Below are 26,737 nucleotides of genomic sequence, written 5' to 3' on the forward strand. Positions count from 1 at the left end.
TGCAAAACAGACACAATTTGAAAGAGAATTTGAAAAAAAAACCATTTCAGGTTGTCTCTGATGATCTTCACAAAGCAGAATAAACACAGATGGGGAATAAATCTTTCCTCAAAATGTCACAGGTAGGGAAAGGAAAGCTTCAGAAGCTCTCAGGAAATTATAGGGATTTCACAAATAATGTGTGATTAGAAATGGAGCAAACTCTAGATGGTTCTGAAAAATGAAGGGGCTAATGGGAAACACACCACCTAGACCACAAACAGATTTGGAAGGGCACTGCCACAAAGGTACCTAGGAAGTTACCTCTGCTTCACTTAGCTAACAGCAACAAAACAGAACAGAGGCGGAATTAATTTTTCTTCTCAAAATAAGAATGGCAATTCCCAATGGACAGATCATCCAAAATGAAAATAAATAAGGAAACACAAGCTTTAAATGATACATTAAACAAGATGGACTTAATTGGTATTTATAGGACATTCCATCCAAAAACAACAGAATACACATTCTTCTCAAGTGCTCATGGAACATTCTCCAGGATAGATCATATCTTGGGTCACAAATCAAGCCTTGGTAAATTTAAGAAAATTGAAATTGTATCAAGTATCTTTTCTGACCACAATGCTATGAGACTAGATATCAATTACAGGAAAAAATCTGTAAGAAATACAAACATATGGAGGCTAAACAACACACTACTTAATAGCCAAGAGATCACTGAAGAAATCGAAGAGGAAGTCAAAAAATACCTAGACACAAATGACAATGAAAACATAATGACTCAAAACCTATGGGATGCAGCAAAAGCAGTTCTAAGAGAGAAGTTTATAGCTATACAAGCCTACCTTAAGAAACAAGAAACATCTCAAATAAACAACCTAACCTTACACCTAAAGCAATTAGAGAAAGAAGAACAAAAAAACCCCAAAGTTAGCAGAAGGAAAGAAATCATAAAGATCAGATCAGAAATAAATGAAAAAGAAATGAAGGAAACAATAGCAAAGATCAATAAAACTAAAAGCTGGTTCTTTGAGAAGATAAACAAAATTGATAAACCATCAGCCAGACTTATCAAGAAAAAAAGGGAGAAGACTCAAATCAATAGAATTAGAAATGAAAAAGAAGTAACAACTGACACTGCAGAAATACAAAGGATCATGAGAGATTACCAGAAGCAACTCTATGCCAATAAAATGGAAGAAATGGACAAATTTGTAGAAATGTACAACCTTCCGAGACTGAACCAGGAAGAAATAGAAAATATGAACAGACCAATCACAAGCACTGAAATTGAAACTGTGATTAAAAATATTCCAACAAACAAAAGCCCAGGACCAGATGGCTTTACAGGCGAATTCTATCAAACATTTAGAGAAGAGCTAACACCTATCCTTCTCAAACTCTTCCAAAATACAGCAGAGGGAGGAACACTCCCAAACTCATTCTATGAGGCCACCATCACCCTGATATCAAAACCAGACAAAGATGTCACAAAGAGAGAAAACTACAGGCCAATATCACTGATGAACATAGATGCAAAAATCCTCAACAAAATACTAGCAAACAGAATCCAACAACACATTAAAAGGATCATACACTATGATCAAGTGGGGTTTATCCCAGGAATACAAGGATTCTTCAATATACGCAAATCAATCAACATAATACACCATATTAACAAATTGAAGGAGAAAAACCATATGATCATCTCAATAGATGCAGAGAAAGCTTTTGACAAAATTCAACACCCATTAATGATAAAAACCCTGCAGAAAGTAGGCATAGAGTTGCCTACTCTCACCATTATTACGCAACATAGCTTTGGAATTTTTAGCCAGAGCAATCAAAGAAATAAAAGGAATCCAAATTGGAAAAGAAGAAGTAACGCTGTCACTGTTTGCAGATGACATGATACTATATATAGAGAATCCTAAAGATGCTACCAGAAAACTACTAGAGCTAATCAATGAATTTGGTAAAGTAGCAGGATACAAAATTAATGCACAGAGATCTCTGGCATTCCTATACACTAATGATGAAAAATCTGAAAGTGAAATCAAGAAAACACTCCCATTTACCATTGCAACAAAAAGAATAAAATATCTAGGAATAAACCTACCTAAGAAGACAAAAGACCTGTATGCAGAAAATTATGACACTGATGAAAGAAATTAAAGATGATACAAATAGATGGAGAGATATACCATGTTCTTGGATTGGAAGAATCAACATTGTGAAAATGACTCTACTACCCAAAGCAATCTACAGATTCAATGCAATCCCTATCAAACTACCACTGGCATTTTTCACACAACTAGAATAAAAAATTTCACAATTTGTATGGAAACACAAAAGACCCCGAATAGCCAAAGCAATCTTGAGAGCGAAAAACGGAGCTGTAGGAATCAGGCTCCCTGACTTCGACTACACTACAAAGCTACAGTAATCAAGACAGTACTGGCACAAAAACAGAAATGCAGATCAATGGAACAGGATAGAAAGCCCAGAGATAAACCCACACACATATGGTCACCTTATCTTTGATAAAGGAGGCAAGAATATACAATGGAGAAAAGACAGCCTCTTCAATAAGTGGTGCTGGGCCAACTGGATAGCTACATATGAAAGAATGAAATTAGAACACTTCCTAACACCATACACAAAAATAAACTCTAAATGGATTAAAGACCTAAATGTAAGGCCAGACATCATCAAACTCTTAGAGGAAAACATAGGCAGAACACTCCATGACATAAATCACAGCAAGATCCTTTTTGACCCACCTCCTAGAGAAATGGGAATAGAAACAAAAATAAACAAATGAGACCTAATGAAACTCAAAAGCTTTTGCACAGCAAAGGAAACTATAAACAAGACGAAAAGACAACCCTCAGAATGGGAGAAAATATTTGCAAATGAAGCAACTGACAAAGGATTAATCTCCAAAATTTACAAGGAGCTCATGGAGCGCGATATCAAAAAAACAGACAACCCAATCCAAAAATAGGCAGAAGACCTAAATAGACATTTCTCCAAAGAAAATATATAGATTGCCAACAAACACATGAAAGAATGCTCAACATCACTAATTATTAGAGAAATGCAAATCAAAACTACAATGAGGTATCACCTCACACCAGTCAGAATGGCCATCATGAAAAAATCTACAAACAATAAATGCTGGAGAGGGTGTGGAGAAAAGGGAACTCTCTTGCACTGCTGGTGGGAATGTAAATTGATACAGCCACTATGGCGAATAGTACTGAGGTTCCTTACAAAACTAAAAATAGAACTACCATATGACCCAGCAATCCCAGTACTGGGCATATACTCTGAGAAAACCATAACTCAACAAGAGTCATGTACCACAATGTTCATTGCAACTCTATTTACAACAGGCAGGACATGGAAGCAACCTAAGTGTCCATCAACAGATGAATGGATAAAGAAGATGTGGCACATATATACAATGGAATATTACTCAGCCATATAAAGAGACGAAATTGAGTTATTTGTGGTGAGGTGAATAGACCTAGAGTCTGTCATACAGAGTGAAGTAAGTCAGAAAGAGAAAAACAAATACCATATATGCTAACACATATATATGGAATCTAAAAAATTTTTTAAAAATGGTCTGAACAACCTAGGGGCAGGAGAGGAATAAAGACGCAGATGTAGAGAATGGACTTGAGGACATGAGGAGGGGGAAGGTTAAGCTGGGACGAAGTGAGAGAGTAGCATGGACATATATACACTACCAAATGTAAAACAGCTAGTGGGAAGCAGCGGCATAGCACAGGGAGATCAGCTCAGTGCTTTGTGACCACCTAGAGGAATGGGATAGGGAGGGTGGGAGGGAGACGCAAGAGGGAGGAGATATGGGGATATATGTATATGTATAGCTGATTCACTTTGTTATACAGCAGAAACTAACACACCATTGTAAAGCAATTATACTCCAATAAAGATGTTAAAAAAGAAAAAAGAAAGAAAAATTCATGGACTATCTCGTTTTACATGTCAGGCAAGGTGATTTTTCTTAACCCAGTGGTAAAGTGCTTTCCCTCTGCCAGCAATGACTTTCTCCCCAGATAGCTACATGGCTCTCAGCTCAGGCATCACCTCCTCGGGGAGGCCTTCCCTGACCACCATGGAAAAGTAGTCCCCTCACTCCACTGTCCATTCTCTCAGAACTTTTTATTTTTCTCATAGCCCTCACCATCATCTGAGAGGCTTTGCTTTTACATGCATGTGTTTATTTTCTGCCTCACTCTGCTGGAACCTAAGATCAAAGAGGACAGGACCTTGGCTATCTTCTTCACTGTAGTTTTCTACACTCTAGAAGAGCACTCAAGCCCAGAGAAAGCGTCAATAAACATAGATTGAATAAGTTAATGAGGTATGGGAAGTATTTTACAAGTAATAATAGAATCTTATAGCTATATGTCTTACACTATTAAAAAGTGGTTCTGTGTCTACACTTTAACAAACTTGCCTAAGGTAGATATGCCCACCTCCAGCTAATCATGGATGAGGAAACCCAGGCTCAGAGGGCTCAACCAAACAATTAGAATATCCTGGATTCAGGACTTCTCCTCGGACCTTCTACCTTGACAATTAGTGTACTTGACCTAGAATCAATCTTTTATTCCATAGTGCAGAGCTTGGTCCCATCAATATTTTCAACTGGAAACACCTCTAATCAAGCCATGACGCGGTCTAATATTTAATCTTTGGGATTAGTGATTAATTGCAAGGATATTAATAAGTCTACCCACTTTTTATTTGAATCATATATGTTAGCAAGAACTCAAGGAACATTTTAGCACTGGAGGAAAATCTTCATTTAGCTCAGTATCTGCTGCTTATTTCAATAAATGTATTCTGCTGTTCCTGCACATTAACTACCATGGCTCTGAGATTAACCTTTCCTGTTTGCTTGTGCCTGACCTCAAAGCATCCTAAATTACTCAAAGCAATTCTGATGGCTTTAATTTATGAGAACACCTTCAAATGTTCATCTTTTAAATCCTGCGCAACAGTAGCTCCTTTTTAATCTTAGCTGATAACTCTGATTAGGCACATCCAAAGGCTGATTACTCCCCCTGCGGCTAATGCCAGTGTCAACACTAACTACTTATTTCACAGCGGGAATTGCCTTGGAGAGTCCATTTACATTATTTCTCAGAATTGATTTACACTGTTATTTCCTATTGATCACATAGGAAAAAGAAGGTATAGACAGTGTCCTCTGAAGGCCTGCTAAGATGTCAAATAGTGCAAGCCAAGTACATGCATTTATTCTACACTCAGCCAGTAATGCAACCATGTAAATACCTAGTTGCTTCCAAAATGTAGACGTTTTTAAAAGACATTATTTACTATTAGGATTTTTAGTTATTTCATCACAAAGCTACTTGGGGATGGAATCTATGTTACCAAAATGAGTCAAATCAAAATGAAAAAAAATGAAAGAACATAATCTAAGTGTAGGTTATATGTGTACCATGTGGACAAATTAAGCCAATTGTGCCCCTGTGCTGTCTTTCGGTGCTAGAATCTCTGAGCAAGCAGCGTGCTGGGTGACAGGGTAACAGAGATGCTACCACAAGAGGCAGCAGTCCTAGCTCTGCAGATTTCTGGAATCATGTAGGCTTATCTGGAGTGTTCTCTTGGTTGGTTTCTGGCAGTGCAACTATGACAATGACAAAGACAATCCTTTCATTAATTCCTCTAGTAAATATGTACTGAAAGCCTCCAACTCTGAACTGGGTATTATGTTAGATCCTAAGGATTCTAGGGGTGAATGAGACTGATGTGACTTCTGCTCTCCTTAAACTGCTATCCTGTTTGAGAAGACAGGCCATAAACAAGTAAACAAACAAATACAGATACCATCACTAAGTGTGTAAATGCCACAAAGGAAAAGAAGAGCCTGTCAGAAGGCTCTTCAAAGAAAGCCCTAATCTGTGACCCAAAAGGATGCCTGTGGTATGCGCTGGGCGAGGAATCAAAAGGCAAGGGTTCTGCTCTGAAGTACACCACTGTGTAGGTCATGGTTCTCACACTGAAACATATGAGAGCTTGTCCAACCACAGAGTTTCTATTTCAGTAGGTCTGGGGTGGGGCACCAGAGTCTACATCTCTAACCAGTTCCCAGGAGATGTCGCTGCTGCTTCTCCAGGTAGCCCATTATGAGAACCTTCTGAACTCACTTTCCACACTCATCATGGGGATCACTAAGGAGATAAACTATACAAAAACCCTTAATATAAATGAAAGGGGTGGTGACTATAAAGAAATAGATTCAGATAGAAATTAAATTCCTAAAGCACTTAAGGGAAATGAGCCAATCAGAGTTGATTTTAGGAGGAAAACTCTCATCTCTCTCTTCAGGAAGGAAGGTGCATTTATGTTCTTCAAAAGCCATTTTTCTTTTGATGGAATGTAAGTCATTTAATTTTGGAAGGGGCTCAGGAGGGCCCTCAGGTTTCCATCAGAGACGGGCAGTCACACTCTTAGCAGCATGCCCTCTTCACTGCCTTCACAATCAGACACCTGCTGGGGGAGCCACGGTGGCCGAAATCAGGTCATGTTTTGCAGTGTTTTGCAGAGAACTAACTCAAAGCCATCTTATGAGTTACCTACTCTAGAAACTGACTCTCCTCAGGACTACAGGCTCCCTTTCAGTACACTGACTAACACCACTGGAGGAAGCAAGGAATAAAGACGTATCGCCTAATACTCTGGTGGTTTGAATTAACTGTCCCTTCAGGGATTTGACTTACTCATTTTCCAATTCTGAACCTGTTGAGAAAAATGACCATTTTTTTCCCAGGCATTTTTTTTCCCCAAGGAGGTCTTATAATTTGAAAGATTTAAAAGGCTTCAGGTCATCCTCCCAAAGTGATGTTCTGTTGAGGCAACAGAAGCAAGGACTGTCCCAAGAAAGAGATGGCAGGTATTTTAATCTCACTTTTGTCAATAGTGATCTGAGTAAGTCACATACATTCATTAAAATTCAATAAATATTTAACCTCTATAAATCTCAGCTTCCTCCTTTATAAAAAGTAAGGATTGTCATAGACCAGTTGTTGGCAAACTTTTTCAGCAAATTTTCATTACTATCTGGCCAACTATCTGTTGGCCAGATAGTAATGTTTTGGGCTTGTGGCCATACAATCCTGGTTGCAACCATTCAATTCTGTCACATCAAAGTAGCCATAGACAATATGTAAACAAATGGGCCCAGCTGCATTCTGATAAATTTTTATTTACAAAAACAGGCAGCAGGCCTGGCCAACACTTGTCACGGACTCTCTCCCTATCTCAGGAAAACTTACTTGGTCACTGCCATGTCTCTAATACAGACTTAGTTTGCTATTGCGAGCAACAGGTTTAACCTCTCTGTACCTGAATTTCTCTCTGTGTTGGAAGAAAATATTGCCATGTCAGTTCCTCATAGAAATTTCAAAAGGACTAATGAGCTAATGTCTCAAAGTACTACGATTTCTTGATGAAGGGTACAAGAGAAGTACTACTTATTATCAACAGTACCGTTTAAGCTACTATCATCTGATTATTATTGCACCTGGGAATAAAATAAGGATTCTGATTCCCACCACTCTATGATATTCAAACATGTTATGCTACGGTCTCTCACCCTAGAGTTTCCTTTCAAATGATTAATAAAAAACTGTGAGTTGGATGCTAATATTACCCTTTGATGTCTTACAAAGATTAAATAGAAGGAATAAAAGAAACAGGTTCCACCATTTTATATACACAAATTTAACATATTTTCCACTTATCTTTGATGACTATTCGGCCCTAAAGCCTAAAAGTGGAGCATTCTCAAAAAGTAGAATAGACATGTGAGCTACGCTGAAAATCATTAAGTAAAGTTGATATGGCTTCTTATTTTTATTTGTTTACTTTTAGGAGAAGGTCCATTAAGAGAAAATTTCTTAAAATGATACAAATGAACTTATCTGCAAAACAGAAATAGACTCAGAGACATAGAAAACAAACTTATGGTTACCAAAGGGGAAAGGGCGGTAGGGTGGGGGGCAGTAATAAACTAGGAGTTTGGGATTAACAGATAAACACTACTGTATATAAAATACATGACAAGGACCTACCGTATAGCACAGGGAACTATATTCAATATCTTGTAATACCCTATAATGGAAAAGAATCTGAAAAAGAATATATATATATAACTGAATAACTTTGCTGTACACCTGAAACTAAGGCAACATTGTAAATCAACTATATTTCAATTTAAGAAAAGAGTGAATTTCTTAGACAAGAGACTTTGGAATTAGATGTATGTTAAAATATGATTTAAAAACACAATGGGGGACTTCCCTGGTGGCACAGTGGTTAAGAATCCACCTGCCAGTGCAGGGGACAGGGGTTCGAGCCCTGGTTGGGGAAGATCCCACATGACGCAGAGCAGCTAAGCCCGTGTGCCACAACTACTGAGCCTGTGCTCTAGAGCCCGCGAGCCACAACTACTGAACCCACATGCTGCAACTATTGAAGCCCGCACACCTAGAGCCCATGCTCCACAACGAGAAGCCACCGCAATGAGAAGCCTGTGCACCACAATGAAGAGTAGCCTCCACTTGCCACAACTAGAGAAAGCCTGCACTCAGCAACGAAGACCCAATGCAGCCAAAAAATAAAATAAATAAAATTTTAAAAATAAAAACCACAATGGATATCTATCACTGATTTCATAATTTCTTAGAAATATTAATATACGTTTTTTACATCCCCCCCCAACAATTATAAACCAATCTTCACCTTTAACAACTAATTCATTTGATAGGTATTTCGCTAGTATACATTATAAACAAGGGACTTCTAGAAAGGTGGAAAGTTTGCATATACAACAATAAAATGTAGTAAGTAAAAAGGGCCCTCAGCACGTTAACATGCAGTTTTCTGGATCTTGAGGCAAAAGAAGGCACTTTTAGTTGAATTGTTTTATGGCAGAAGTGATATGTGAGCTGAGTCTGGAAGACAAGTAGAAAGGAAGAAAGACAGAATTTTCTAGAAAGCCCCCAATACAGAGCCCATGTACAGACATGCCATTCTGAGCAATTCAGATCATATAAAAGGTTGTAAGTAGCTCAAGACAGAACAGTAAATCATGGAAGGCCGAAGATAATCAGGTTAACAAGTGTGTGTTTGAGGAAAAACCCACTGAAGGATTTGGAGAGGAGTACAGTTAGATTTTATTCATTCATTCGACAAATATTTTTTGAACCCCTGTTATGTGTCAAGTATTTTTCTAAGCATTTTTTCTAAATCATACATTTTTCTAAGTAGTTTTTCCAACAATAAATGAAGAAGATGCAGAAAAAAAGCTCTGCCCTCATTCTGGTATGGGGAGACAGACAAGAAACAAAATAAATAAGTAAATGATACTGTGTATTTGAATGTTAAATGCTATAGATAAGCAATTATAAATAAAGCAGAGGAGCAATTAAAAATAGGTTGGTTAGGATGACACCTGAGGGGACACCTGAGCAAGGATCTGAAGTACCGTAGGTGAGGGAGCAAACAACCCAGGTGTCTGGAAGACTAGAATTCCAGGCAGAGGGAACACTGATGCAAAGGCATTGAAGATCCAGCAAAGCAGCCCGTGTGAGTGAGGGAGAGGACAGAAGGAGGTAGAGGGGTGTCACACGTCTAGAGCATTGTGGACAATTACAGGGACTCTGGACTTAAGAATATTAATCTACAGGACTGGGCAGAGTGGAGTGAAGGAGGGAAAGAATTAGAAGTAGAAGCAGCAGGCAAAAATCTATTTGCCAGGTGAAAATGTCTGAAACAACTCATTTGATCACTCATTCATTAATTCAGCACATATGCTAGATATCAACATTAGGATCATGACTGAGACAGACAACCCTCACCCACATGAAGCTGACCCTCCGGTAGAATGATGAGAGCATGAATAGAAACATTCAACAGGTTGACAAGCTTCTAAAACTCCATGGAAATCTAAATGTTATTACGAATCCAAAAAAAAATCTAATATTGTAAAAGAGAACATACCAAAAGATCAAATTGTATAAACAGTCCTTAGTCCACTTTCTAAGTCATTTATTTACCAATAGCCTTCAGTGAAGTATTGGCCAATATTCTTTCCACTCTTAAGATTACTTCTGAAAAGAATGATCGGCTATTCCACATCAAAAGACATCATTCAAAATATCCAAGCAGTGAAGAAACACTAAACCTTTGAGGCTTATCATTCCACTGATCATGATGAATCACAGAATACAGACTCTAAGTATAAGTAATTCAAATACAAGCATTTATGAATAAATTAATTTAGCAAGCATGAAAAAAGCAAAGACCAGTCCAAAATTACCAAGTTTGTCTGTAACCCAGACAACAGCATTTTCCAAATTGCTGATGCGCGAAGATATTATCACTGGTGACTGGATGGCTGGCTGTAGTACCTTAAATGATAAAACCGCTGTCACAGAGGACAAATAGGAACTAGATTCTGCTGTCAAACTGTCATGGAATTATTAAATATGGAGGGGGAAAATGACCCAAACAGTATGTAATGAGCTCCCTTTTCATTCTCTCTCTACAAAAGCACATCTGTGGATTGTTAATGAGTCTGAAATGGATGAACCAAATTGATGAGAAAGAAAAAGATCTCTCAGGGATAGGAAAAGGGAAAATGAACATACACAGTATTTATAAAATATAATTTAAAATACAAGGCTTTGTGAAAGTACTATGACACACTACAAAGTGGTATGCAAAATGTAAGCTATTATTACTCATTCCTTATTGCTTTCATTGCTTTTATGTTTTTAATATAAATCATTAATCTCATTAAACGTAGAGAAATATCAAGATCTAGTCACAAATACTCCATGTTTGTGACTTTCTTGAGGTGGCACTGCCATTCTAGTCTGGGAATTTCTATCCTGCTGGATGATTTTTTTACTAGACGTGCCCTGTGGGCTGGTGCACAGTGACTTGAATGTGTGTCATCTGATTCAGTATCTCAGCTCACACAGATTCTGTACTGAGTTCTGTGGATTGACTTTCCATGGCTAGAGTCCTTGTCACACAAAGACTCACTTGCCCCAGGCTGCCCAGGAAATCCAATCGTGGAATTTCTCAAGCACAGGTATAGATTGATCTTTGTACCTTAGTGCCTGGTGGTGTGCAAGCCTTCAACAGCCCTGAACTGAGCTGAATGACGATCAAAGGAAGCTCATACAAAGGGATGTCAAACAGGGGCAAGCGCATGAAACAAAATCACCGTGGTGTCAATCCATACAGCAGAGCCACCATTTTATTTGGTCATATTTAATGATTCTGAGGTTAGCTGTCTTCAGAAATTTCAGAGTTGAGACATTTTTGATTTGTGCTTTAATTCATAAGAAAGAAAGTAGTGAATCAATAGGAGACTAGGTTTAAGTACAGACACCTTAAATCTGAAAATCATCAATAATCTGCTTGTCCTCAGGTGGAATCTGTCAACTATTATATATCACAGAGGTGGTATGGTGGTAAGAAGGAAGAATGACCAATCTTGGTAAACACGGAGCCATATAATCCTGGAAAGGGAAACCACCTTTAACACTCAGCGCCTCTGAGTCAGAGGGAGAGGTGCTCTAAACACCATTACACACAAGGGACTTTATTTGACATAAATATATATTCCAAGTAGGACGGAGGGCCATTTGGCCCATGATTTGACTTTCACACAAGGTAAAAACACTAACAAGGAAAGAAAAATGAGAAGTCATTAAAGGAAAAATTAAACAGTATATAGTGGATATACTCTCACTAGCAACACACCGTAAGGTATACAGAATGCAGTATTATAATGTTACAAAGAAAAATACCATTTTAATATATTACTGTTTACTAAAAATCTTCAAATGTAAACATACTTTAAAATAGAACACACTACCTCTCCACTCACACATATCCATAAGAAATTCATTTTTATACAACCTGTCTATACAAAGCCCAAAGATTGTGTCATAACTTTTAAGTCACATATTCTCCACTACTAAAACAGAAAAAAAAAAAAAATCAGCTTCACTTTTACAAAACATGTATTCACCAGGAGTTATCATATAAAGCAGGTGAATGGAATAAACAACTAATTGGTTTCCCAATTTCCAATCAATGCATGACTTAATGGTGCAATGAAACCCTCTACCTCCACCCCCCAACCCCAGATTATGTGATAAAAAAAATCTGTTCCTTTAACCAGCTTCTCTTTCAGTATTTTTACTCCACATCACCCCACCCAGCTGGCTAAACGACTAAGCAACAAGGTCAATCAAATGCAATACTTCTCTCCATTCAAATATAACGGAAAATTTGACCATTCCACATTCAAAGAGCAAATACATTCTCACTCTGACAACCACATTCCAATGGCTTTTCCTGAAAGCCAAGTGTGACAGATGCCTCGGCTGTAATTGCCAATCAGCCTTTACATGGCAGCTGAAAACACAATACATCACTTTGATCTCCTTTGCTCTAAACACATCCACAATCAAGAAACCTGAACAAGGAATAAGAAATTGGCATCATTTCTAGAAGCTGTCACTCCACGGCACTTAAATACTATAAGGTATACTATGCTCATATTTTTATTTCTCTGTTTCAGAGACCCTCTGTCAAAGATCCGAGCAAAAATCACCTACAATTAAACATCGCACATTTATATACTCGGAGACGTATTTGGAAAACACATTTCATTACCGTGTACAAAATCTTAATAAAAGTACATTCAATTAAATACCACTGCTACCACTTCCTCTTCCAGTTACCCACTTGAGGACTAGAACAAGGTAAGAGTGCTCATCTGATTTTGAAAGTGTTCAAAAGAGCTGTACTCACATTTTGCAGGCAGGTCATAGCCACACGTGATTTTTGCATGTCCAGTTTCACAGCCGTTCAGGTTACGACATTCAGCGACCAAACAGGGGCCAGCTGCTCTGTGAATACAGCCGTCCACTGGAGGAGAGAGAAGAAAGTTAGCCTATATTTGGCCTTTTGGAAATAAATGCAAAACTTCGGATAGGGAAAGAAAAGGAACTCAAGTTTTTCCTCTTAGAAATCACCGTAGTCCCATGGAAGAAAATCCATGGTATTCAATCCCTTAAACATGTTTTTCTTCTCTCTTTCTCTCTCTCCCTTTGGTTTGTGTGGTGAGCAGAAGCAGAAGGGTTACAGAAACCGTGTGCAGCTAAATGTTAAACAACAGGTTCTCTAGAGGTGGGGGAGCCCTGATTTGTAGCCTTTTCCAACTTCAATTGGGTAAATATTTCCACCATGTCCATTTCAAGCTATCAACTCCATGTCACCTAACACAGAATTGGGAAGAAATGCTAACAATTCTATGTCCGAGGTGGTAACTGTTGCCTCTGACACACCACAGGTTATAGAAGAAAGAAACGTCGAGAAGCAAGTGAGAAAGGGGCTCTAGAACATCTGCAGTCACTGTAAAACTGAGAGTGAAGCTGTCAAAGTAAGAAGGAGACCTCTAACTTCCTCCGCCCTCAGTGGCACGACACAAATGCAGTAGGTGTCTGCAGGGTACCTGACCGGGGGCTAGATGAGGGGTGAGGTTAGCTTAGGTCTTGAAAAACACCCGGAAGACCACCCTTCACTCACTTGACATGGATGAAAACAAAACCTCCACTGCTCCTGCTGCAGCTCTGCTAACCGAGCAGGCTCTGCCTCTCCCCAAAACAGGGTCTCATCAGCCCTCTGGCTCTCATCCCTGCCCCTACCTCATGTCTGCCCTTCACAGTGAGAACCACCTTTTGAAAATGCACACCTGATGCCACTGAAAATTAAAACTTTATTTGACTAGATTGGGGTCGAGCACACAGCTGGAGGGCTACAAGACCACATGCACATAATTTAGTAGTTAATGAATGAGCCCTTGGACACAGAAGAAATGCAAGACTCTGAAACAAAGGGTTAGAAGACAAAAAGAGAGAGTAATAGTAATCTGGGCTGTGAAAACAGACCAAGATGGAAGAGAGGGGAAGATGGCGGAAGAGTAAGACACGGAAATCACCCTCCTCCCCACAGAAAACACCAGAAATACATCTACACGAGGAACAACTCCTACAGAACACCTACTGAACACTGGCAGAAGACCTCAGACCTCCCAAAAGGCAAGAAACTCCCCACGTACCTGGGTAGGGCAAAGGAAAAAATAAAAAACAGAGACAAAAGGATAGGGACGGGGCCTGCACCAGTGGGAGGGAGCTGTGAAGGAGGAAAGGCTTCCATACAGTAGGAAACCCCTTCTCGGGTGGAGACTGCGGGTGGCGGAGGGGGAAAGCTTCGGAGCTGCGGCGGAGAGCACAGCAACAGAGGAAAGCACAGCAACAGGGGTGCGGAGGGAGAAGCAGAGAGATTCCCGCACAGAGGATCAGGGCCGACCGGCACTCACCAGGCCTAGAGGCTTATCTGCTCACCCGCCGGGGCGGGCGGGGCTGGCAGCTGAGGCTCGGGTTTCGGTCGGAGCGCCGGGAGAGGACAGGGGTTGGCGGCGTGAACACAGCCTGCAGGGAGTTAGTGCGCCACAGCTAGCCGGGAGGGAGTCCTGGGAAAAGTCTGGAGCTGCCGAAGAGGCAAGAGACTTTTTCTTCCCTCTTTGTTTCCTGGTGCGCGAGGAGAGGGGATTAAGAACGCTGCTTAAAGGAGCTCCAGAGACGGGCGCGAGCCGCGGCTAACAGCGCGGACCCCAGCGACGGGCATGAGACGCTAAGGCTGCTGCTGCCGCCACCAAGAAGCCTGTGTGCGAGCACAGGTCACTATGCACACCCCCCTTCCGGGGAGCCTGTGCAGCCGCCACTGCCAGGGTCCCGGGATCCAAGGACCACCTCCCCGGAAGAACACACGGCGCGCCTCAGGCTGGTGCAACGTCAAGTCGGCCTCTGCCGCCGCAGGCCCGCCCCGCACTCCGTGCCCCTCCCTCTCCCCCGGCCTGAGTGAGCCACAGCCCCCGAAGCAGCTGCTCCTATAACCCCGACCTGTCTGAGCAAAGAGCAGACGCCCTCTAGCGACCTACACGCAGAGGCGGGGCCAAATCCAAAGCTGAGCCCCTGGGAGCTGAGAGAACAAAGAAGAGAAAGGGAAATCTCTCCCAGCAGCCTCAGAAGCAGCGGATTAAAGCTCCACAATCAACTTGATGTACCCTGCATCTGTGGAATACATGAATAGACAACCAATCATCCCAAATTGAGGAGGTGGACTTTGAGAGCAAGATTTATTATTTCCCCTTTTCCTCTTTTTGTGAGTGTGTATGTGTATGCTTTTGTGTGAGATTTTGTCTGTATAGCTTTGCTTCCACCATTTGTCCTAGGGTTCTATGCGTCCGTTTTTTTTTTATTTTTCGTAATAATTATTCTTTATTTTAATAACTTTACTACATTTTATCTTATTTTATTTTACTTTATCTTCTTTCTTTTTTCCTTCCTTCCCTCCTTCCTTCCTTCCTCCCTCCCTCCCTCCTTTCTTTCTTTCTTTCTTTTTTCCTTCCTTCCTTCCCTCCTTCCTCCCTTCCTCCCTCCCTCCCTCCTTTCTTCCTTTCTTTCTTCCTTCCTTTCTTTCTTTCTGTCTTTTTCTTTCTTTCTTTCTTCCTTCCTTTCTTTCCTTCTTTCTTTCTTCTTATACTAATTCTTTCTTTCTACTTTTTCTCCCTTTTATTCTGAGCCATGTGGATGAAAGGCTTTTGGTGCTGCAGCCAGGAGTCAGTGCTGTGCCTCTGAGGTGGGAGAGCCAACTTCAGGACACTGGACCACAAGAGACCTCCCAGCTCCACATAACATCAGACGGCGAAAATCTCGCAGAGATCTCCATCACAACACCAGCACCCAGCTTCACTCAACGACCAGCAAGCTACAGTGCTGGACACCCTATGCCAAACAACTAGCAAGACAGGAACACAACCCCACCCATTAGCAGAGAGGCTGCCTAAAATCATAATAAGTCCACAGACAGCCCAAAACACACCACGAGACGTGGACCTGCCCACCAGAAAGACAAGATCCAGCCTCATCCACCAGAACACAGGCACTAGTCCCCTCCACCAGGAAGCCTACACAACCCACTGAACCAACCTTAGCCACTGGGGACAGACACCAAAAACAATGGGAACTATGAACCTGCAGCCTGCAAAAAGGAGACCCCAAACACAGTAAGATAAGCAAAATGAGAAGACAGAAAAACACACAGCAGATGAAGGACCAAGATTAAAAACCCACCAGGCCTAACAAATGAAGAGGAAATATGCAGTCTACCTGAAAAAGAATTCAGAATAATGATAGTAAAGATGATCCAAAATCTTGGAAATAGAATAGACAAAATGCAAGAAACATTTAACAAGGACCTAGAAGAACTAAAGATGAAACAAACAACAATTAACAACACAATAAATGAAATTAAAAATATTTTAGATGGGATCAATAGCAGAATAACTGAGGCAGAAGAACAGATAAGTGACCTGGAAGATAAAATAGTGGAAATAACTACTGCAGAGCAGAATAAAGAAAAAAGAATGAAAAGAACTGAGGACAGTCTCAGAGACCTCTGGGACAACATTAAATGCACCAACATTCGAATTATAGGGGTTCCAGAAGAAGAAGAGAAAAAGAAAGGGACTGAGAAAATATTTGAAGAGATTATAGTTGAAAACTTCCCTAATATGGGAAAGGAAATAGTTAATCAAGTCCAGGAAGCACAGAGAGTCCCATACAGGAAAAATCCAAAGAGAAATACGCCAAGACACATATTAATCAAACTGTCAAAAATTAAATACAAAAAAAACATATTAAAGCAGCAAGGGAAAAACAACAAATAACACACAAGAGAACCCCCATAATGTTAAGAGCTGATCTTTCAGCAGAAACTCTGCAAGCCAGAAGGGACTGGCAGGACATATTTAAAGTGATGAAGGAGAAAAACCTGCAACCCTACCCAGCAAGGATCTCATTCAGATTTGATGGAGAAATTAAAACCTTTACAGACAAGCAAAAGCTGAGAGAGTTCAGCACCACCAAACCAGCTTTACAACAAATGCTAAAGGAACTTCTCTAGGCAAGAAACACAAGAGAAGGAAAACACCTATAATAACGAACCCAAAACAATTAAGAAAATGGGAATAGGAACATACATATCGATAATTACCTTAAATGTAAATGGATTAAATGCTCCCACCAAAAGACACAGGTTGGCTGAATGGATACAAAAACAACACCCATTATATGCTGTCTACAAGAGACCCACTTCAGACCTAGAGACACATACAGCCTGAAAGTAAGGGATGGAAAAGATATTCCATGCAAATGGAAACCAAAAGAAAGCTGGAGTAGCAATTCTCATATCAGACAAAATAGACTTTAAAATAACGACTATTAGAAGAGACAAAGAAGGACACTACATAATGATCAAGGGATCGATCCACGAAGAAGATATAACAATTGTAAATATTTATGCACCCAAATAGGAGCACCTCAATACATAAGGCAAATACTAACAGCCATAAAAGGGGAAATAGACAGTAACACATTCATAGTAGGGGACTTTAACACCCCACTTTCACCAATGGACAGATCATCCAAATGAAAATAAATAAGGAAACACAAGCTTTAAATGATACATTAACAAGATGGACTTAATTGATATTTATAGGACATTCCATCCAAAAACAACAGAATACACATTTTTCTCAAGTGCTCATGGAACATTCTCCAGGTCACAAATCAAGCCTTGGTAAGTTTAAGAAAATTGAAATTGTATCAAGTATCTTTTCTGATGACAACACTAAGAGACTAGATTACAATTACAGGAAAAGATCTGAAAAAATACAAACACATGGAAGCTAAACAATACACTACTTAATAACGAAGTGATCACTGAAGAAATCAAAGAGGAAATCAAAAAATACCTAGAAACAAATGACAACGGAGACATGATGACCCAAAACCTATGGGATGCAGCAAAAGCAGTTCTAAGAGGGATGTTTATAGCAATACAATCCTACCTTAAGAAACAGGAAACATCTCGAATAAGCCACCTAACCTTGCACCTAAAGCAATTAGAGAAAGAAGAACAAAAAAACCCCAAAGTTAGCAGAAGGAAAGAAATCATAAAAATCAGATCAGAAATAAATGAAAAAGAAATGAAGGAAACGTAGCAAAGATCAATAAAACTAAAAGCTGGTTCTTTGAGAAGATAAAAAAAATTGATAAACCATTAGCTGGACTCATCAAGAAAAAAAGGGAGAAGACTCAAATCAATAGAATTAGAAATGAAAAAGGAGAAGTAACAACTGACACTGCAGAAATACAAAAGATCATGAGAGATTACTACAAGCAACTCTATGCCAATAAAATGGACAACCTGGAAGAAATGGACAAATTCTTAGAAATGCACAACCTGCCAAGACTGAATCAGGAAGAAATAGAAAATATGAACAGGCCAATCACAAGCACTGAAATTGAAACTGTGATTAAAAATATTCCAACAAACAAAAGCCCAGGACCAGATGGCTTCACAGGCGAATTCTATCAAACATTTAGAGAAGAGCTAACACCTATCCTTCTCAAACTCTTCCAAAATATAGCAGAGGGAGGAGCACTCCCAAACTCATTCTACGAGGCCACCATCACCCTGATACCAAAACCAGAGAAGGATGTCACAAAGAAAGAAAACTACAGGCCAATATCACTGATGAACATAAATGCAAAAATCCTCAACAAAATACTAGCAAACAAAATCCAACAGCACATTAAAAGGATCATACACCATGATCAAGTGGGGTTTATTCCAGGAATTCAAGGATTCTTCAATATACGCAAAGCAATCAACGTGATACACCATATTAACAAATTGAAGGAGAAAAACCATATGATCATCTCAATAGATGCAGAGAAAGTTTTCGACAAAATTCAACACCCATTTATGATAAAAACCCTGCAGAAAGTAGGCATAGAGGGAACTTTCCTCAACAAAATAAAGGCCATATATGACAAGCCCACAGCCAACATCGTCCTCAATGGTGAAAAACTGACAGCATTTCCACTAAGATCAGGAACAAGACAAGATTTCCCACTCTCATCACTCTTATTCAACATAGTTTTGGAAGTTTTAGCCACAGAAATCAGAGAAGAAAAGGAAATAAAAGGAATCCAAATCGGAAAAGAAGAACTAAAGCTGTCGCTGTTTGCAGGTGACTTGATACTATACATTGCAAATCCTAAATATGCTACCAGAAACCTTGTAGAGCTAATCAATGAATTTGGTAAAGTAGCAGGATACAAAATTAATGCACAGAGATCTCTAGCATTCCTATACACTAATGATGAAAAATCTGAACGTGAAATCAAGAAAACACTCCCATTTACCATTGCAACAAAAAGAATAAAATATCTAGGAATAAACCTTCCTAAGGAGACAAAAGACCTGTATGCAGAAAATTATGACACTCATGAAAGAAATTAAAGATGATACAAATAGATGGAGAGATATACCATGTTCTTGGATTGGAAGAATCAACATTGTGAAAATGACTCTACTACCCAAAGCAATCTACGGATTCAATGCAATCCCTATCAAACTACCACTGGCATTTTTCACACAACTAGAACAAAAAATTTCACAATTTGTATGGAAACACAAAAGACCCCGAATAGCCAAAGCAATCTTGACAACGAAAAACAGAGCTGGAGGAATCAGGCTCCCTGACTTCAGTCTATACTATAAAGCTACAGTAATCAAGACAGTATGGTACTGGCACAAAAACAGAAAGATAGATCAATGGAACAGGATAGAAAGCCCAGAGATAAACCCATGCTCATATGGTCATCTTATCTTTGATAAAGGAGGCAGGAATGTACAGTGGAGAAAGGACAGCCTCTTCAATAAGTGGTGCTGGGAAAACTGGACAGGTACATGTAAAAGTATGAGATTAGATCACTCCCTAACACCATACACAAAAATAAGCTCAAAATGGATTAAAGACCTAAATGTAAGGCCAGAAACTATTAAACTCTTAGAGGAAAACATAGGCAGAACACTCTATGACATAAATCACAGCAAGATTCTTTTTGACCCACCTCCTAGAGAAATGGAAATCAAAACAATAATAAACAAATGGGACCTAATGAAACTTCAAAGCTTTTGCACAGCAAAGGAAACCATAAACAAGATGAAAAGACAGCCCTCAGAATGGGAGAAAATATTTGCAAATGAAGCAACTGACAAAGGATTAATCTCCAAAATTTATAAGCAGCTCATGCAGCTCAATAACAAAAAAACAAAGAACCCAATCCAAAAATGGGCAGAAGACCTAAATAGACATTTCTCCAAAAAAGATATGCAGACTGCCAGCAAACACATGAAAGAATGCTCAACATCATTAATCATTAGAGAAATGCAAATCAAAACTACAATGAGATATCATCTCACACCGGTCAGCATGGCCATCATCAAAAAATCTACAAATAATAAATGCTGGAGAGGGTGTGGAGAAAAGGGAACACTCTTGCACTGCTGGTGGGAATGTGAATTGGTACAGCCACTATGGAGAACAGTATGGAGGTTCCTTAGAAAAACTACAAATAGAACTACCATATGACCCAGCAATACCATTACTGGGCATATACCCTGAGAAAACTATAATTCAAAATGAGTCATGTACCAAAATGTTCATTGAAGCTCTATTTACAATAGCCCGGAGATGGAAACAACCTAAGTGTCCATCATCGGATGAATGGATAAAGAAGATGTGGCACATATATACAATGGAATATTACTCAGCCATAAAAAGAAACGAAATTGAGCTGTCTGTAATGAGGTAGATAGACCTAGAATCTGTCATACAGAGTGAAGTAAGTCAGAAAGAGAAAGACAAATACTGTATGCTAACACATATATATGGAATTTAAGGGAAAAAAATGTCATGAAGAACCTAGGTGTAAGACAGGAATAAAGACACAGACCTACTAGAGAATGGACTTGAGGATATGGGGAGGGGGAAGGGTAAGCTGTGACAAAGCAAGAGAGAGGCATGGACATATATACACTACCAAACGTAAAACAGATAGCTAGTGGGAAGCAGCCGCATAGCACAGGGAGATCAGCTCGGTGCTTTGTGACCGCCTGGAGGGGTGGGATAGGGAGGGTGGGAGGGAGGGAGACACAAGAGGGAAGATATATGGGAACATATGTATATGTATAACTGATTCACTTTGTTATAAAGCAGAAACTAACACACATTGTAAAGCAATTATACTCCAATACAGATGTAAAAAAAAAAAAAAAAAAGAAAACAGACCAAGATATATTAGCGGTCTGAAGACACACCCCCCCACAGTCCACAACACCATGTAATTGATCACTGTCTTATTATTATTATTAATATTTTTGTGAGAAAGCTGGATAATGAGTGGGAAGTTGTCACTGAGGGACATGTAACCTGTCTAATGGCCTCTGCTACCACCAACTGGCGTGGAAACATCACTTTTGGCTGAACAAGTTTCCTAGGGAAACAAGCTCATCTGGGCTTTACTACATCACAGTATAGTATAATGCCTGAGAAGCACCAGCAAAGTGTTTAATACAATGGTATGTGCCCCACTGGTGGTAGTTATTATCTTAAACTCCTTAGATGAAAGTTTTGTGTAAATTTTAACGTAACTGTTTTTCTTATATACAAATGAAAAATATAGAGAAGCAAGAAGAATATGAAAACTACCATTTGCCCTCCCACCTAGAGAATTCTTCAAGATTCTGATGTTCACTCTTTTACTGGTTATACACATACACACACATATAATTTTTCTCTTACAAAAGTGATTGATAAATTTTGTTCACTCTTTCACATAGCAATTTTACTTTGTGAACTATTACGTAGTTGTTAAAAAGAACAGGCCAATTTTATATGTAAATAGTCAGTACTAAATATGAAAAGATTTCTAAGTGAAATGCCAGGTTTAAAATGTATAAAATATATATGTATATATATTATATATTTTTTTTATGTAGAGTCACAATTTTGTTTACAGTTGTACACATACACACTGACACACATATGCATGTATGTGTACTGGAAAGATAGGCACCAAAACATAAAAAGTGATTATAGGATGGGAAACAGAAGGTGGAACTGTTAAGAAAAAAAATTAGGTCCTAATTTCTCTATGTTTAAATTTTTTTACAAGAGCATCAAGAAGAGTATTTTAAAGTGCATACTTTTTTCTTGGCAAAGAGATCATTAGTTTGAAATGGATAACTAAAATAGGATTTGATAGCATACTTAATCATATGCTGTTAAATATTGTCTGAATTATTTAGATTGCAGCCTAATGCAGTTTGTAAATATCTGATTTTCAAAATCTTCATGGTTATACCGGCATTCATGACGGCATTAGGGCAATGAAAGTCTAGCTGAAGTTATTTAATAATAATGACTACAGCTTAAATGTACTGAGTGCATCCATGTGCCAGGCACTATACTGAGGACGACCGAATAAGGTACACACGAATTTTATAATCTCCATTTTATAGGAGTTTAGAAGAGGTTAGTAACTTGCCTACATTCCCAAAATATTGGCAAGGTGATTTCAAAACCCAGGGCCTGTCTAATGGAGCATCCATACTCTTAACTGCTACAGCTCACTGCCTTTGGGACTTGATTCCAGGCAGCCTCACCTCAATTCTTGCATGTGGCATGTTGAACCACTATATTACATTACTTTTTAATTCCCATCAATTCTGTCTATGAGTTATAATGTACATGCAATCAATCAAATGCACAGATTTTAAGTGCAGTTTTGATGAGTTTTAACAAATGTATATACTCATGTAGCAATGATGCCAATAAAGATACAGTGTCTCCATCAACCCCAAAAGTTCTTCTGTACCCTTTCCATCCAATTTCCCCTCGCACCACCCAGAGGGAGCCCATGTTCCGACTTCAGCCACCTTAGCTAAGTGTTGCCTATTATATAATCTCAAACTTCATATAAGAGATGGAGGATGGGGCTAGCTTCTTTTGCTCAGCATATTTTTTGAGATTCACCTGTGTTGTTGCATGTATTAATAGAGTACTTCATTCCTTTTCATTCCTGAGTAATATTCCATTATTGAATATACCATAATTTCTTTATCCATTCATCTGTGAATGGATATTGGATTATTTATATTGTTAGCTATTATGAATAAATCTTCACATTTTCACAAATCCTTTTGTGGCCATTTGTTTTCATTTCCATTGGACAAACACCTATGAGTAAAATTGCTGTGTTGGTATATGCTTTCCTTTTTAAAGAACTAACATACAGTTTTCCCAAGTGATTATACCAATTTACATATACCCCCAGCAACGTATGAGAGTTCAAATTTTAGCAGTCTTTTGGTGTTGTCAGCCTATTTTTTTTTTTTTTTTGCGGTATGCGGGCCTCTCACTGTTGTGGCCTCTCCCGTTGCGGAGCACAGGCTCCAGACGGGCAGGTTCAGCGGCCACGGCTCACGGGCCCAGCCGCTCCACGGCATATGGGATCTTCCCAGACCGGGGCACGAACCCATGTCCCCTGCATCAGCAGGCGGACTCTCAACCACTGCGCCACCAGGGAAGCCCTGTCTGCCTATTTAATTTTAGCAATCCTAATAGACATAAAGAGGTATCTCGTGATTTCAATTTGCATTTCCCTGGTGATTAATGGTGTTAAGTATCTTGCCAAGTGATTATTGGCCATTTATATACATTCTTTTTGGAAGTGTCTGTCCATGTCTTTTGCTAATTTTTATTGTCTTTTTTATTACTGAGTTATGTTAAATGTACTATTAGTTTCATAGATTTTTTTTAAATTTCAGATATTTTATTTTTTCAGTTCTTGTGATTTTCATTCGGTTCTTCTTCTTGCAGTTTTCATATCACTCCTGGAATTTCCCATCTCTTAACCCATTATATCCATCTTTTCATGTAAATGCATTAACAGATTTCACATAGTAATTTTAAAGTCCCCCATCTGCTAATTTCAATATTTAGGTTAGCTATGAATCTGTTTATATTGACTGATTTTCATATGACTCTGGGTCACATTTTCTCATTTCTTTGCATGTCTAATAATTGCTGATGGCATATGAACATTGTGAATATGTTGGGGAGGCTTTAGATTTTATTTTCTTTCTCCAAATGGTATTGAAATTTATCCCAGCAGGTAGTTAAATGACTGCCAGGTAATAAGGAGGCTTAGTTTTAGGCTTTGTTAAGGCTGCTCTATTTCAGTTTTTCCCTTAGTCCTTGGATGTTGTCTTTACTCCTAAAGCATGGACCTTCAGGGGTTTCAGTGGAAATCCCAAGTTGTTTGGCAACTCCCTCTAATCTGTGGGAGTAAAATTCTAAACTCTATATCCCTACAGTGAGAAGATGATGAATGCTCTGTGCAGTGCATTCAGCCTTCCAGCTTTTGTTTTCTTCCTCATCTCCGTGAAGTCTTTCCCTGCACAAGCACAGCTCAAGGCTTAGCCAAGGATTAAAGAGGTATTTATTTATAGATTTGGGGGTTCCCCTCTGTGACTGTCCCTGTTCTGGAGTCCTTATCTCAATTCCTAGTCATTCTGACAAATCTGATTCAGTTCTATGATTCCTATAGCCAATAAACCTGTTGCTTTTGGTTTGAGCTCCATCAGCCACGTGCCAGGTAGGGTAGAAGGAGCCCTCTGGGTCAAAGCTATTTAAATGTAGATTTCACCCAGTATGGTTTCCTTCTTTCAGAGGATTGCCTGCTTTTAGTTGCTCTCTAGTGCCAGTAAATACTTTTTGTTATTGCTTTTGTATTTTGCCAAGAATCTGTATATACTGTTGGTGGGATGGCTAGTCTGATACAAGCTGTCATTATCAGAAGCTGGAAGTGTACACATTTTTGATTGGTTAAAACATGATCTCATATGATTTCACAGCTATATTTGTAGCCCTTTGGAAAAAACATGTATGAGAGAAAACGTCAGTGGTAATATCAATTGTATCAATTCTGTGCTTAAAAGTATTGTTATGTCTTTGAAAGACAAAAAAAGACTATATATGCACAAACTCAATATGAGAGTTTAAAATTCTGTAATCTATTATCAATTATTTTGCTAGACTTATTTTCCTAAAATGAAAATCTGATTTTATTACTTCTCTACTAAAGTAATATTTGCCATTCCCCATATTCACGTTACAAAACCCTTAATTCCAAAGTATGGTCTTTTAGGCCCTTCACAAATGTGGTTCCAATTTGCCCTCCCCACCTCATATCACTCCATTCTTTCTCCTCACACATCTGATCTGGCCACATCTAAATCCTCACGATCCCCTAAACACACCATGATTTCTTTGCATAGTACTCTCTCCCAAGGATATCTAGCTACGCCTCCCCTTTCCTTTTCTGCCGAGCAAGGTCTTTCTCATTTTTCAACTTCTAGTTCAAATGTTTTCTCCTCTAAAAAACTATTCACAACCTTTATAGGACACAGTAGTGTCTCTTTATGTTCCCACAATATTCTGGTTTATACACTAATTCCATACTTATAAATTGTTTTATAGCTATTACATAAATAGCAGAATGTGTGTCTCCTCCCTTGGTCTATCAGCTCCTTGAGGGCACAGGAGGTAGCTTATTCTCTTGTAGATCCCCAGCTATCTCAGTAACTGACATTTTGTATGTGTTTAATACAATTGAATTAAATGCAATTAAATCTGAGAGGAAAAGCAGTCTAGCTTTTTTTAAAAAATAATACTGAAGAAGTGGTTAGGTTATTTTAAAGCCAAAGAATCAGAAGTTAAAAAGTACAGTAATTACATAGCCACAAGGTTATAGTCACAGCTCTAATGATGAGCTTCTATATTAGAAGGGTTAACAATTCACAGAATCTGAAAAGTCATCCACTTCTCGCAGGTCTGGTGCAGCCTGCTGGAAAAAGTGCTCCTTTAGTTTCACTTAGGGTCAGGCTGAAAAGGTAACAAGCTCAATAGTGGCCGATGCAAGATTCAACACAGTAGCACTTTTTCCATCTCCCCCACCCCAGGGTGAGAGGAGATGGAGGACCAACAGTCAACATTCATGCTGACACACAATGTATTCACTCCAACCCAAAATGTCTGAACCTAATTACAATTAAAAAAAAAAAAAAAGTCCAAGATCAAAAGTCTGAAAGTTGAACACCATTTTCCAGAGAGATAAGACTATCTTTGCCTCTTGGCCTACCAAATATATATCCTATAGGCAAAAAGAAAACTACAGTCCTTAAATACATAGGTCACCAAAGCCCATTTATTATTTTTTTTCCTGGGCATATAGCTAGACAGCACTTTCTTAGCCTCCCTTCTAGTTATGTGTTGCCATGAGATTGTGTTCTGTTTAAAGGAGTATGAGTAAAAGTGATGTAACTACTTCTATTCCAATCCCTAAAATCCCTGCACACACCCTCTGCCTGGTCTGCCTGTTGTCTGCAGGCTGGATGCAGAGCCTCCAGGGCAAGACTCCAATGCCCCGGGAGACGGTACAGCAACCACATGGCAAGTGCTCGAATCCCTAAATGATTCTGTGGAGCAGAGTTCCACCCCATCCCCACTTTCCATACTGGATGGTGAATCAGTATTAGATAAACTTTTATTATGCAAAGCGACAGAGATTTTGGAATGTTTGTGACAGCAGTTTGCCTT

General features: G+C 39.0%; 1 protein-coding gene across 1 annotated transcript in view; it reads right to left on the reverse strand.

Moving 5' to 3' along the window:
• Window positions 1-26,737, reverse strand: part of MACROD2 (mono-ADP ribosylhydrolase 2) — a 1,989,594-nt gene that overhangs the window by 1,325,847 nt on the left and 637,010 nt on the right. Inside the window, exon 5 of the mRNA XM_027118154.1 lies at window positions 12,907-13,023. Coding sequence (XP_026973955.1) covers window positions 12,907-13,023 — 117 coding nt within the window. The remainder of the gene's footprint in view (window positions 1-12,906; window positions 13,024-26,737) is intronic.

The sequence above is a fragment of the Aethalodelphis obliquidens genome, unplaced genomic scaffold, assembly GCF_003676395.1.
Source record: "Aethalodelphis obliquidens isolate GAN/ISIS:26980383/991018 unplaced genomic scaffold, ASM367639v1 scaffold18, whole genome shotgun sequence".
Taxonomy (NCBI): Eukaryota; Metazoa; Chordata; class Mammalia; order Artiodactyla; family Delphinidae; genus Aethalodelphis; species Aethalodelphis obliquidens.